Raw genomic sequence first — 15,695 nt, forward strand, 5'->3', positions numbered from 1 at the left:
AAAAAAAAACAAACCTTTTATGAATAATAAAAGAGGCTAAGTATCAAACCATGTATTTTCTCAGTACATGATGCCAAAAATACTACTGATAGAACAAAGGTTACCAGCAGAAAACCAATGAGGATACTTCTATCTTTGTATTTTCCTTCAGACTTTCAAGTTGCCTGTTTTTCTTATTCTGCCTTTCCAAGAGGCAGAATCAACTATGCCAGCTTTTCCAGACCATTATATGCGTATGCTGAATAAAAAAGCCCCACTATTGTGCTCATCTTTCCTGCCGTATCAAACATCCTCTCATTCATTCCTCCCTCCATTCTTTCATGTCCAGGTTTTTATTAGCTAAGTTTAGGTTTCTGGTAGGTGATGTATCCCGAAGATGAATTCTGGTAATTCATGCCAAACATGCTCATTAGATGCTCTCTACAGAAGCAATACTTGGTCAATTTCCTTCTAGGGAAAGGAAAGTTTAAGTCATAAAAAACTACACAAAACTACACTGTCAAAATTCTTACAGATTTGCTGTGGCAAACTCATTTCTCATACAAATACCAGTCATATAAGAAATGAAAGTGTAATTTAATATTCTGTGTAAAACCATTTCAATCTTTAAAAAAAAATTTAAAAAAATAAGTATTTCATTTGTAGCCAAAATTATTATGTAGAAATACTAATTCCCTTTTTATGTCTAGCCCACCTATATATACATGTAAGAATAAGCATTCTCTGCATAATTTTTGGACAAAAGCAGAACAAAGCAGAACTCTAATTCTGTTCCTTTTTCCTTCCAGCACTAGAAAGATCTGAAAACTATTACTTTTTGTGTTCCAATAAAATTCCTAACAAAATTTGAACTAATAATTTCAATTCTTGTTAAAGCAGTAAAAATAAAACTTGGTTTTGAGATGTTGAGCCTGAATAAGTGATTTTAGAAACCTCTGTTACTCAATCTGGAAGCCAATAAAAAAAGTAACTATTCACTAAAAAGTTCTTCAAATTCAACTGACAGGAGAGGTCAACAAAATAGCCCTTAATTTTCCTCTAAAGCATGACATTTTCTATAAAATGGATGATCTCAAGAACCTCATAATTTTAATTACAAATTTAATATGTTACGTCTAAGGCTTGTGTTGATGGTAGTGTTGACAATGGACATCAATGTAAAAAAAGATCAAAAGGATGAGCTTAGATTTCAACTGCTTCACTGATTTCTATCAAGATTTATCTCGCTACAGTGAAAACATCTGCTGCTAACCATTATCAGACTTAAAACTTGCATGGCCTTCCAAATCCAGAATTTTTCACACAGTACTGAAAGACACCACCATCAGAGGAAAACTGACTCCCAAGTGTTCTCTTCTACAAACTGAATAATAAAATACGTTTTCTTCTCAGGAGAAGGCAGGTGAAAAGTTCAGAAAGCAAATCAGAAGAGGTTTTTAATTCTTGGCTTGCACCTCCTCAAGCAAGTAAAAAAACCAAAGTTTCTGTTCTTCCGAATATGATGTAAAAGAGTCAATTACAATCCTTTACACACGCAAAAGATGAAGAACTGATTTTGAAAATAAAGTATGTATTTCTCTGACTAAAAACAGCAATAAAAGTATCAAAGATAAACCAAAAATCAGTGCTACCAGATAAGGCTGGCGAAAAGGAAATATTTTGCATTTGGTGGACCCTTTGAAACCACAAAAAATCAGTACCGGGACAAAATGAAGCTGTCCCACCCTCCCTGCTTTGTTTTCTCCTGCCCCTTGAGTACTGGCTCTGTGCTTATATAATCAAAATGAGAAATGGACTGGGAAAATTAGCTCCCATCCTACCCCAGATGGTACTGTTTTTCTTCCAGTCTAGTTTACCACAGAGCCTACGAAATATTTGCAACAGAAAATGAGACAGTGCAAGAAAAAGCAAAGGCTGAAATGGACAGCTAATTCCAGTAGCACTACAGGCTTATACTGGTTTAAGCCGTTCATCAGCCTAAAAGAAGATTCAGACATCCATTATGCATGACCAAAAAAAACCCAACAACTCAGGAAGTCAATTTACAGTCATATTATCTAATGTTTTCAAAACCTACAGTCTACATCTCCTAAGTGGGATAATCAGTCCATGTGAAGTGCACTTCAGAAAACACTTGACTATTCACTAAGTATCCCACTCAGAACTTTAACATGTAGAATTTGTCTGTCCTAATGACAACAGACTTCTTATTAAGTTGAATTGTAAAATCAGTGTATTTCAACCTTCACTACTATCAGCATCACTTCCATAAAATCATTATGTATTTGTTTTATCTAGTCCTGGTGGGAATGGCAATTGTTAATCTAAATTTATCTTAGTGTGCAACCCATTCATTATTATTCTTAATTACTTCAGCTACAGCTAATACTGAAACAACATACCTGAACTCTGAACTTCCAGGTTGTGCCAACAGGAACACCAGGTATAGGTCCATAATGATTTGATGGAACAATAGTGCATTCCTTGGTGCGGCCAACACAGGCCATGCCCTGAAAGTACATGAGACATTCAAAAATTAGTTAGTACTACAACATTGAAGATTATTTGCAAATTCAATGCAGATGTAAAGAAATCTATCATTATAACAAACACATACTTTAAACTATATTAATAATTTTTAGAAGGCAAGTTAATTAAGTAATACGTGTTTATGGATTTGGGGGAGGGATGGTGGGTTTTTTGTTTTTCCCTCTATTCACCTTCATAATTATTCCACCGCTTTAACTGCTAGTATATAGTGGGCAGGTTTAAATATTGTCTTATTGCCTGTGCACCCCAGTACTGAATTTTGTGTTTGCATATGTAAGCAGAATTATAGCACATACATGATCAATCCAAGTAACAACTGTTTCTAAAATACACTCTACCTTTCCCCAGTCTCTCTGGCTTTCAGTACTGGCAGACGGCATCTTGGCTTTCTTTTTACTCTGTTTGAGTTTTTCTCCAGCCTTTACAACTTCATTAGAATCATTTTTGCAGGAAGGACAATACCTGAAAAAATGTTTTAGTAAATTCTCAATTACTTCATAGTAATGGCAGTAGAGTTCTTGTAGCCAAAGCAGTGTCAATTTCTTCATCTTGACTAAACATTTCAAGCTAGCAAGTACACAGCAGTCTTAAAAGAGCTGACATCTGTGGCTTAAAAAAATAAACCCAACATGAACAAATACTGCCAACTTGTAAAAAAAAGGGCATTCCAGTATCTGTGAAGGTCGACTGCTGGAGGCAAAATATTTAACTACTCTTTTTCACATGGTATGTGAGAAGTCCCCATGTCTCCTTTATTCTCTTCATTCTGTCCTTTCATTTACATCATGTAAAACAGAAGATAGCTGAGATGAGAGTATACTGTTAACCAGCATTCATGACTTGTTTCTATGTCTTGCCCTCTCTATGCTTATTTTTTTGCTGCTAGTACAATAAAATTCACTGCAGACAGCTGAATGTCAAACAGAGCCAAGGTAATGTGTGCAAACACGCACATATACACACACATGCTTACACACACTCACTCCACAACACTGAAACCACTTGGATTATAGCGCAGAGACTCATTCCTGGTAACACAAAGCCACCCTGGTAGGGAAATAGGAGATACTAGTATGTAGTGACTACAGAAGAAAGAGAGGACACTGGTCCTTTTGCTGCTTATAGTAACATGTTTATCCTACTGCAGGAATGCCAATGCAAAGGCAACTGTCCATGTTTCTGGCCTCTAGGGGATAGGTTTGGCCCGTACGCCACTAATGGAGGAAGCCTGATCTACACTAACATGGATAACCTAGTTTAGGTAATTACCACTAGTACTACAACTACTACTGTTTTGGATTTATTAATTAACTTTTGTATGTGGATATGAATAGAAGAATTAACGAATAATGTCCATATGAACAGATTTCACTATGTCAATAAAGATGTTGGATAATTAAGACAATGAAGCAATGTAGATAGAAAGAACTTAAAAATTATATAAGATGCTGAAATTGTGTAACACTAAGACTTACTAAGAATGATTGCAGGTTTTGCTGTTTTTTTTTTTAAAGAGTATGCAATTACCAACTAAAAGAAGGAACATGATATAATTCAAATTCTACAAGATGCTGAAATTGTGTAACACTAAGACTTACTAAGAATGATTACAGGTTTTTTTTTTTAAAAAAAAGAGTATGCGATTACTAACTAAAAGAGGGAACATGACATAATTCAAACTCACAAGGTGAATTAACTATGGCAATCCCTCCTGCTTCTTCATCAGGTAACCACAATATCTTAGTGTTTTTTATACTGAGTTTTGCATGCATTAGATATTGGTTTGCACATAGAATGGCTTTATCTCAGCAACAGAAACTTCTCATCCTTTCCCAAACTGCAGGCTTAGACATGCAGAGAGTTTGCCAAACTTTAAACTATAAAAATACTTAGTGGAATTTTTCCACTTATGAAACAAAATCTGTCAAGAAGTTAAGGATCAGACAGCCATGTCACTTTCCTAGTATGCAAAGAGAAGAGAAAATACAGACCTCTTTGGCAGGAGGCACCAGTCTGGCCACTGCAACTCTTCCTACATACAACCAAGCATTAAGAGTGCACATGGCTGGCATAACTAAGTACGCCAAAATTAACCGTCACAAGACAGTGCCGTAACAGCACCTCTCCCACCCAGTGACTACATCCACAGATGCAGCTGTCTACTTGCAGGAATAAATCTTAAGATACATATCATTACATAGAAAATCCAGAAAGAAAAGAGTTAAAAAGCTTGACAGCCATTTTGAAAGACATTTTAATAATATGAATTAAGCTTCTACTACTTCATAGAATACCAGCTGGAAGGGACCTCAAGGATCAGCTGGTCCAACCTTTCCTGGCAAAAGCACAGCCTAGACAAGATGGCCCAGCACCCTGTCCAGCTGAATCTTTAAAGCAGCCAATGTTGGGGAATCATCCACTTCCCTGGGAAGATTATTCCAATGGATGAATATTTTCATTATGAAAAATTTTCCTCTTGTGTCCAACTGGAATCTGCATGGAATAACCCATCACCCCTCATCTTTTCCATGGGACTTCTTGCGAAAGGGAGCCTCCATCTTCTTTGTAGTTACCCTTTAGATACTGGAACATGGTGATATGGTCTCCCTGAGCTTTCCTTTCCCAAGGCTGAACAAACCCGGTTTTCTCAGCCCTCCCTCACATGCCAGGCTTCTCAGTCCACTGTTCATCTTTGTGGACCTTCTCTGGACCTTCTCCAGCCTCTTCACATCATTTTTTTTGTATAGTGGGGATCAAAACTGAACACAGTATTTCATGTGTGGTCTGACAAGTACTGAGCAGAGTGGGATAATGACATCTTTGTCACACTGGTGATGCCCTTGTTGACGCAACCTGGATTCTGTTGGCTTGATTTAATGCAGCAGCATGCTATACAGTCATAATGAGCTTCTTGTCCACCAGGATGACTGGGTCCCTTTCCCACATTGCTGTGTAGATCTCAGCCTGTGCTGCACTCTTGGATTGTGCTCATCCTGGTGCAAGAGCTTACTCTTGTCCTTGTTAAACTTCACATGGTTCTTGTTAGCCCACTCTTCCAGCCTATCCAGATAATCCTGTAAAATAGCTCTCCTTTCCAAAATATGCATTTTCCCACTCTGTTTGTTATCATCAGCAAACTTCATCAGGGCTCACTTGATACATGTTCCACATCTACTTCAGCCCTTCTTGTAGATGGTGGTGGCATTTGCCTATTTCCAGTCTCCTGGGATGTCTTCTGATCCCCACGACTTCTCAAAGATTATAGAAAGCAGCCTCACAATGTCAGCCACCTCTCTTAACACCCTCAAGTGGATATTGTCAGAGCCCATAAATTTGCAGGGGTCAAGCTGCTGTAATAGTTCAAAGACCAACTCTTCCTTAACTGATGGTGGGTCTGTGTCTGCATCAACCTGGATTTTTGTTCCCAAAGCCTGGGGCTCAGCAGTGCTGGAGGCAGAGGTGAAGAAAGTGTTGAGAACCTCTACCCTTCCAGTTTTACTGGTGACTTATGTAATTACGTAATTTTTTTTGGCCAGAAATGTAAGCAGAAGGGTCCAGAAGTGAATTTAACATATGATCTGAGGGACCCTAACGATCAGTCAAATCTTATGTTGTTGCCTACAGAGCACTAAATCTATATGGAGGAAAACAGTCCTGGGGACCTATGCAGTGCATTTATAGTGAAACTGATGGAAGAGGGTAAGGAGACCTGAGCAGTAACGGCTACACTCAGAAAAATTTCTACTCCCCAGAGTTTCTCTGGAGCCCTCTGAAATGGAAGTAGGGTAACTCATAAGATCTTTCATAAGAAGCTTTTGAAGAATAATGGATGCCATTGAAGACTAGAACACTAATACCTAATCTAAAAGATCACTTGAAGCACGCAGCAGGCCAAGATAATCTTGACACCCCAGCTAAAACAAAGAGACAATGAATGATGCCTCATAAGATTTCAGTATCGGTATCCTGACATACCCATCAAACCTTCTGTGTATTTGAGGATGTAAAAGAAACTAGGGAGAACAAATTGTTTTCAGTGTAGACAACTCTACACTGGGGGGGAGAGGTGGGAGTGAACACTTTGCTCAGTGTAGAACAAAGGATTTGGGGATGGGGGCACTGACTTGAAGCACATATACTTTCTTTATCAGAAACTTTCCTGTGACTACTACGGGAAAATAGATTTACTGTTGCTGGAATACTAGATTAGTACAGGAGTAAGGGGCAACTTAAGAATGGATGGACTAAGCAGATGTATACTTTCAGACATATGGTCTCATTGAATATTCTGAAGGAAGTCAAAAGAAAAAAAAACTTCCCAGCTGCTGCACCCAAAGGTCAGGAGTAATCTGGAAAGCATACTGCTTATGGACTGCAGTCAATAATAAACCACTTGTGTGATGAGAATTGTTTCCAACATGTGGCATCAACTCACTTATGTTGACAAGTAGTAGCAAACAAGATGTCATGCATGGAAGACTAGTCTGTCTTGACAGCAGAAAACTTGGAATAGTTCAGACTAACATGCTGTGTAATAAACACTGCTAAATAGTCATTTTACACATTCAAGGAGTGGAAGGCACACATGACAATATTCAAATAAATGCCATTTTCAGTTCCAATGACCAAAACATATTTCTAGGAAGTACTGAAAACATTTTTTAGATATTGTTTCAAGCCAGCAGTTCCGCTGGTTTGAAAAACAGTGAACACACCTTTACCCAGTGCAGGAATTTCACAGAGAAGAGATCAACTTCCAACAACAGTATCCCTGTGGCCAAATGTACACACTGAGAAACACCTCTCAATGTTAATGGTCTCAACTGCTAAATCACACATTAGCATAAACACAGGAATTCAGAAAAAAACCACAGTGCCCCAGAAACCATGCAGACCATTAGACATTGACCAATAAACAAACCTACTATGGCATCCACTATGGTATAGAAGATTGAGTTATTTCCAGAGAATGTTAATACTTCCAAAGCATAGATTTTTACATAAAATTTAATCATAATGTTCAAAGAGATATCATAAAATGTATCCATAGATATCTTAGACACTTACTGATGTCTATGTAATGGCTTTATTAGAATAAAGTTCTATTTATTATTCATATATAAAGGATTAGCATCTCATGAGAGTAACAGGGAAGTGGTAAAAATGAACAGCGTAAATTGCAGATAGCTAATAAAAGCAAAAAAAATGTACAGAGATCCCACACAGAGATAACATAATGGGCTGCTGATGGGTTGATGCAGATTCACTTCAAAATACAATTACCCTGATTTAACAATGCAGGTTAACTTGATTTTCCTGCTGGCAGAACCAGAGACAGTAGAAATGGACAGCAGCAAGGTGGTGGTCCTCCCACAGTAGGAGAAATGAATAGAGCAGAGGCAATGAGAAGACACAGAAGGGCACAGGGGCAGCAGCAGGGACAGAGGATGAAGGGAAAGCGAAGAATGAGCATAAGAAGTGTTCTAGCAGTAAAGCTTTAACAAAATTAAAAGTCTGGGGAACAACCACTATTGATACAATCAGATCATGATACTGTCAGAGAAGATCATACTGATCACAAAGAATAAAATAAACATACCAGGTTTGAAACTCCATAATGGTCATTAAAACTTGCTACTAATCCTTTTTGAATGGTTTAAAAGAATTACCTTGACAGAAAACATAAGGCTTATATTAAGTAGATGGATTAAAACCACAGCAGGATTTTTTTTTTAAATTCTTCAGTCTTGTCTCTCTAGAGGTGCAAGTAACAAAAAGGTACCATGTACAGAATGGCAATATAGATAAGTAAATCATCCTTATATATTTACCAGTCCTCATCTTCTGGTATCTTGCTTAAGGGAGGGTTCAGGCAGTAAATATGATAAGCCATATTACATTCATCACACAGGAGTTGCATGTGAGCATCCTGTTTTCCACCACACAAATAACATGAACAAAAACGGCACTCCTTATCTGGATCAGCCCTACAGTGCTTGCATTCAGGGCCACTTTTTCCTGTCAAAAACAAAGAAAAAGTCAAATGCCATGTATCTTGGAAAAATGCATTATTGTACCTATAGAAAAATATTTCTGCACATGAACAGTGCCCTCTTGAAAATGCTTTCTTCTTACAATGAGGTATTTGACTATCTAGGCTAATGGGATTACTTCTGCTGTATAAACAAGGAGTAAAGGAAATTACTGATCAGCAGCTTCTCTTATTTTCTCCCTTCCAGTTCCCAACATACCATCTGCATGTTCTCCCTATAGATGGAGCCTTGCAAATCTCCAGTTGGAGCCTTTTTAAATACAGCCACAAAGAAATTCCAGTTAGGTAACTGATAACAATCAAATGATGACGAAGCTACAATTTGGAACAGCTCTCTTCCCCTTAAATTAAGCTTACAGTTGGATAGAAGAATTAGCAGTCTGAGACCACAGACAATCCAAAATCACCAATTGCTTCACAGCAGCCGTTCAATTTACACACAAAGAAACACCAAGTTTATGTTTCAGCTCAGTAGGAAATTTGGACCCATGAACCCCAACAATGAAGTAAAATCACTGGCATTGATTCCTCAATCAGGCAAAAATGTTTTTATACAAGAAAAAGACATTTGGTATCCTAAGCTGTATATGAAAGAGAAGAGGGAAGGAACACAGAATACTTGTAGTAAAACTAACACAGGAAAAATGTTTGAAATAAGTCAAATGTCCAGAGAATGACTGAAGACATAGAAAATAATTTTATCATGGCCCAAATAATGCCAAGATTAAAAGAAAAAAATAATTTGTATGTTCTGTGCAAAAGTCATCTAGAAATGCCACAGAAGTGAATTTGAGCTTAAACGAGTACAATAAAATAACTAAGAGTGCTTCCAAATTTCCCTGAACCACAGGCTGTGGAAGATTAGAATTGAAATAGCTGGAACACCAGCCAATACCAAATTTTCTTCTAAATCCATGGGCAAACTGAGAAACATCTGAACTGTTTGATAATTTCTACTCAAAAGGGCAGTTGGCCTAGATGGATAGTGTGATATGGACAGACAAATTTATTCCTAGCATAATCTTTGCCAAAAATACTCAAAAGTCATTAGTACAAAAAAATAACTCTTACATTTCCTGGGACAAAACCCTTACTGACTATAGTCACAAGATGTAACAAGAAAGTTTATTAATAAGGAACCTGAAAGGCAGCCCCACTACAAAAATGACAATAAACAACCTCCTCAAACCCAAAAACCACTATAGCCCTTCAGAGGCTGCATGAGTATCGGGTTCTTCCATGGGTGCTAAGCAGACACAGTATCAGACAAAGGGAGAAGGGCACAAATTGTATCTAAGAGAACACTTTCCCATGAAACATTTCACTCTTAGGAAAACACAGATTTTTATTTCTTTCTTTTTATGCTAAAGGACTGCTGTCTTTCTGACACATTTTTATGCAAGAACAGAATTTGTCAAACCTCTAACATGGAGATCAACGCCAGGTTTCTCTGACTAGCATAAAAGAACAATATTCAAGGACAAGCTTCCACCTTCTCTTAGCTTTATTTTTATTTTTCTTCACCATGAGTTACTAAGTTGCTTCATCTAGAAGCTGTAAAGCTTCACAGCTCTTTGCAAGTTAGTTTTAATTTGATTAGATAACATAAGCAATCAAAGTAAATATTTCTTTTAGCAGCTGATTCTTGAAAAGAGAGATGAGGTGTGTCACTGATGTATCCAGAGGAGTTCGAGATACCTTTTTTTCCTAGGTGTACCAAGAAGAAAAGGAACGACCGAGTGTTCGCAGAAATCCCAGCCCCTTCCTGCTGAGGAAAACCTCTTTCCCCGACTGGAGTGCTGCAGTCGATGGCTATAAACTGTTCAGAGGGACATGGCAGGAACAAGGGGCCAGTGATATGCCCTCTATAGACTGACTGCACAGAGCTGTTCTTGAAAAATAATGATGAACAGGTTGAAAGCTTGTCGATGAAAATTAGAGGCCAAGCCAAGAAATGAAACCTAATGGCTAGGGTTCGTTGTGGGCACCCAATGGAGGTGCGCCTGTTGATGAATCATTCTTACTTCAACTGCAGGGAGCACCACACTCGCAGGCTTTGATTCAGATGCAGGACTCCAGTCATCCTGGTATCTCCTGGGAAAGCAGCACAGCAAGCTATAAGCAGCCAGAAGCCCTGGTGCATTGAGGATAACTACTTAATACAGGTGGGACACGACCCAACCAGAAGAGGAGGATTACTGGGACCGTTGCTTACCAAACCAGATGAACCAATCGGAGAGGTCAAGACTGGAGGGAACCTGGGCTGGAGTGATCATGCCCTGGTGGAATTCACAATCTCAGGGATATGGGCCAGGTGAAGAGTAAGGCCAAGACCTTGAATTTTAGGAGAGCGAACTTCCAGTTGTTTAGGGAATTACAGGATGGGACCTCCAGAGAAATTGCCCTTAGGGATAAAGGAGCAGAACAGAGCTGGCAGCTCTTTAAGCACATTTTTCTTGGAGCACAAGAGCTCTCAATTCTCATGTGTAAGCAATCAGGCAATGAGTGCAAGACACCAGCACAACCGGCCAAATTAAAACATAAGGAAGATACACACAGGCAGTGGAACCAAGGACATGTGTCCTGGGAAGAATCAGGGGTGCTGCCTGGATGCGTAGGGATGGGACTGGGAAAGCTACAGCACAACTGGATCTGAGTTTAGCAATGAACAGAAAGAATAGTAAGAATGGCTCCTGCATGTACGTTGGTCAGAAAAAGAATACTGAAGAAAATCTACCACTCTTCCCACCCTCCTCTCTGCTACCATAAACAGAACAGGAGAACTAGTGACAGCTGACATGAAGAAGGCGGAGGTACTCCATAGTTTTTTTTGCCTCACTTTCACTGGTAATCACTCTTCACATCTCTCAAGTTCCTAAACTTCGAGGCAGGAACTGGGGAAATGAAGTTCCTCTTACTGTAACAGAAGATCAAACTGGAGACCATCTGGAGGAACCTGAACATACACAAGTCCATGGGACTCAATGAGATGCATCCCAGGGTGCTGAGGGAACTGCATGATGTAGTTGCCAATCCACTTTTCATTGTATCTGAAAAGTCATGGCAGTCAGGGAAAGTCCCCAGTAACTGAAGAAACATTGCACCCTTTTACAAAAGGGTAGAAAGAAGGACCTTAGGAATTATTGACTAATTAGTCTCACCTCAGTGCCCATTGAGATCATAGGACAGAGACTCCTGGAAGACCTGAAGCAGATGGAAGACAGGGGGGTGATTCAAAACAGCCAACATACCTTCACTAAGGGCAAATTGTGCCTGACTGACCCAATAAATAACAAGCAAAAAAAGAAAATGCATTATCTTTCTGTATTTTGTACAATGACAGGTTGTTAAGACCTATGCAATTTACTGGTTTTGGTTGCAAAACCAGTTTCTCAGGTCAAAGGTTAGTAATAATGGGGTTTTCTAAAAAGGAGAAAAGCAAAAAGGTCCACATGTTTCAGTTAAGCAATACCTGGAGTTTTCAACCTTCTTCAATAAACAAACTACAAACTGTCATTTCTATGATGTCACTTTAATTTTTCACATTTCTGCTTTAACTTTGTTATAAGTCAAACGCACTGATTATATCTATCTGCGCTACTGGTCCCATGAAGACAGGTCTGTTCATCCCTACCAACACTGTAGAGTTCAGTTACATGCATCATTTCATATTCTCTTCTTTTGCAGACGTTATCTTATGTTCATAGCACAGATTTTGATTCTGATGAAAGTAATAATACACATTGGCATCTAGTTCATATTTCCATTTTGCATATAAATAGCTGAAATGTATTTACAAGTATGCTGCCTCTTAGTTTTCCAATTTTCTAATGTAACTTTCTAATAGCTTTAACCTTACTCCTGGGTTTTTCATTCAGTAATTTGAAAATGGCAATTTTATTTTAACTGTAACTGCTAAATATCCATTGACATGTCAGACACATTTTTATCTAATTTACATGTACAAAACCTAACTGACACATAGCCATGCTCAAGGAACAACAATTTTTCTGTAGAGGCTGCCTACGTTGTTTATCTGATGAAGATTTCTTCCAAAGCAGGCATTCTACTTTTTGAAAAGGGCATAGATAGCAGCTTAACATAAACAAAAATAAAATAAAGGCATTTTCCAATTGTGCTTACAACAAACTCTTACAGTATTTAAGGCCAATTAATTCTTTGAATTTAATTTGTCATTATTATAACAAAAATCTGCAGGTCTTCACAGCATATAAGCTATGGTAGCCATGTGTGTTTACAGATATATGCATATATATTTTAAAATTTTAAGTACAAACTACAAATCCAGATGTAAGTACAGTTTAGAAGTAAAACGGTGTGCTGCTTATGACATACAGTTCAACTGATGTGCACTGTGCATAACTGAACAAAGGCAAGATGAAAAAATCAGAATCACATGAAGAGAACTGAAAAGAGCAGTGCAGTGAGAAAGCTGGCCTCAGGAAAAAAAAAGAACAGCTCAAAACAACAAATAAGGCTAAATGGCCACAAACATTAAGTTTTCAGTGTTACATCTTTAAAGATTATATTTCCGTATTATATTTATTTATGAAGGTTTGTAAACCATATCCTGAAATGAATAAAGATGGCACCAGGAACAGAATGGAACAAACATATACAGAGGTGCAAATTTCTACACAGATGACAATACGAGAGTAATTTAAGCAAAGAGGTTACAAACAAGGAAATAGCTGTAAGAGCTGTAAGTGAAATAAAGAAACTGACTTTGAAACAATAAAAGTGGTAATTAGCTTAGAAAGTACAGATAGGTGAGGCCACACCTTGAATACTGCATTCAGTTTTGGGCCCCTTACTGCAAGACACCGTGGTGCTGGAGTGTGTCCGAAGAAGGGCAACAAAGCTGCTGAAGGCTCTAGAGAATACAGTTCTTACAAGGAATGGCTGAGAAAACTGAGGTTGTTCAGTTTGGTGAAAAGGAGACTCAGGAGGGACCATATCACTCTTTACAGCTACCTGAAAGGAGGCTGTAGTGAGGTGGGGGTCAGTCTCTTCTCCCAGATAATATAATAAGCAATAGAACCAGAGGAAATGACCTCAAGTTGCACCAGTTGCACCAGATTATATATTAGGAAATATATCTTCACCAAAAGGGTTGTCAGGCATTGGAACAGACTGCCGAGGGAAGTGGCAGTCAACAGTCCCTGGAGTTTTTAAAAGACGTGTAGATGTGGTTGCTTACAGACGTTAGTGGTGGACTGAAAACCTTAAGTAAGGCAGTGTTAGGTTAACAGTTGGACTTGATTATCTTAAAGGTCCTCTTCAACCTGAATGATTTTACGATTCCATGATAAATAAATACTCAGGTCAAATGATGCCACTGTAGACAATTTTATATGGTCAGCAATACATTAATCATTCATTTCCTTAACACATATGTAATTTAACAAATTAATTCACTGCACAGTAGCTGCAGGGAGGAACTAAATGAACTGTAATAATTTTATATGCCCTTGAAAAAGCTTCACAAACTATTAGACTTGCAAAATAAGTAGGTATTTAAATGCAAAGCAGATTTTATGATTTTTCATACAATTTTTGTAAATAAAAACATGATTTTAAGATATTTCAAAACCCCTTTAACACAATAAAGCAAAAATAAACAGAATGGACGGTTATTTTCTTTTGAGTAATCTGAGTAAAGTAAATCAAAATTATGAAAAATGAATTGTGAGAAGTTAATTTACAGAAATCCACATTTTTACTTTCAAGACTACCACAGCAAATGGCATTTGCTCCTCTGACAAACATTGATTTTTCAGATGATGGCAAATAAACCAGTAAGCAGAAGAATTCTTGTACACTGAGAGCTATATAGAAACATTTTTAAAAACTGCCTTGGAGTAAGTAGTCTAATATATAATACTATCTAATACCTATTAGTAGAACTGTGTTACTGTTACAAACACTTACCACTTTTAACTTTCATATATTTTTCAACCTAGGATAAAATGTCACACTTATTTTTAGATAAGCTGCCACTAACTTATTCTTATGGTTGTGAGGAGGATGGAGAGGTAGGACATATTTTTTTAGAATGACACGGTGGGCCAAATAATAAGGCAGATGTTAATTACCCATTTTTTCATAGTACAAGCAGCTCTGGCATTAAGTTCCTTATTTTTTTCATTAATTCTGACATAGTGACAGGGTTAAAGTGCATCATTACAGATTGGTCCTATCTTTGGATTTATTAATTTATTAGAAGTGCAATTGATGTTTCAATTGCAACAGCAGTTTTGGTGACGTGGACAGCTGTCTAGGAACTTAACTGAGACTACAGATTCATTCTGCAGCAGACATTTAGAACGTTATCTGCTGTTCTCCTTTTTCCCTGCTTATGACTGATAGCACTAAGATGTTAACAGTTTCTGAATATGCCAAGTGATAGAGCCACTTCATAGTAAATATACTTTTAGAACAGAAATCTAAAAAAGGATTCTATGTTATTTTCCTGAACACACATACTAATTATTATTACCTCTACAGGCTGACGCTTTAGTTTTTTAAAAGAAACATAATTCAATTTGTACTTATATTCAAATAATTTTAAAAAGCATACTTTTGAAATCTCCATCCCCAAATGTCAATGGATAGGCTCCTGGTTTTTCAATCTTGTACATTTCCTCTATAAAAAGGATTTTACAATCATTTATTGTGTCTTCTGGGCCTCTGTAAAACAAAAAAGAATAAAAAGTACATTCAACTTAGTTCCTCAGACCTAGATTCTGTACTTTATGAATCCTAAGCAATGAGATAAAGCTAACTAGCATCTTTTTCTCATCGCTGATACTTTATTTCAACTCACACGTAAAATTCAGTCTTGTAACTTCAAAGAAACCAAATGACATACTTAAAACCTGCATAAAGACTACTCCATTACCCCTGGCCTATCTGGCAGCTGAGTATGTCCCTACTGATAGCCATTCATAAATCTGTAATTCTACTTCTAAAATCCCAAAATGTTTTTTTGGCTTAAAGCAGCAGACCAGACAAAAACACACCCTCTTGAGTACAGCATAACAAACATTATTATAAACATGGAGTGTCAGAA

The 15,695-nt window shown here is 37.6% G+C and overlaps 1 protein-coding gene across 7 annotated transcripts in view; it reads right to left on the reverse strand.

The window, feature by feature from the left end:
• Positions 1-15,695, reverse strand: part of UHRF2 (ubiquitin like with PHD and ring finger domains 2) — a 97,959-nt gene that overhangs the window by 26,427 nt on the left and 55,837 nt on the right. For 6 of the 7 annotated variants that reach the window (XR_009746879.1, XR_009746881.1, XR_009746880.1 and 3 more), the window contains exons 5-8: positions 15,204-15,313; positions 8,382-8,568; positions 2,889-3,012; positions 2,403-2,510 (exon numbers count right to left, since the gene is read on the reverse strand). Coding sequence is in view for 4 of the 7 variants with exons in the window: in XM_061473088.1 (XP_061329072.1) it covers positions 2,403-2,510; positions 2,889-3,012; positions 8,382-8,568; positions 15,204-15,313 (529 nt within the window). In the remaining 3 variants the exon portion in view is untranslated. The remainder of the gene's footprint in view (positions 1-2,402; positions 2,511-2,888; positions 3,013-8,381; positions 8,569-15,203; positions 15,314-15,695) is intronic. The other variant, XM_061473090.1, reaches the window with a different exon arrangement.

This window comes from Pezoporus flaviventris, unplaced genomic scaffold, assembly GCF_033815535.1.
Source record: "Pezoporus flaviventris isolate CSIRO_AGI_PZ_B2104156 unplaced genomic scaffold, CSIRO_AGI_Pfla_v1 ptg000076l, whole genome shotgun sequence".
In the NCBI taxonomy this organism is placed as follows: Eukaryota; Metazoa; Chordata; class Aves; order Psittaciformes; family Psittacidae; genus Pezoporus; species Pezoporus flaviventris.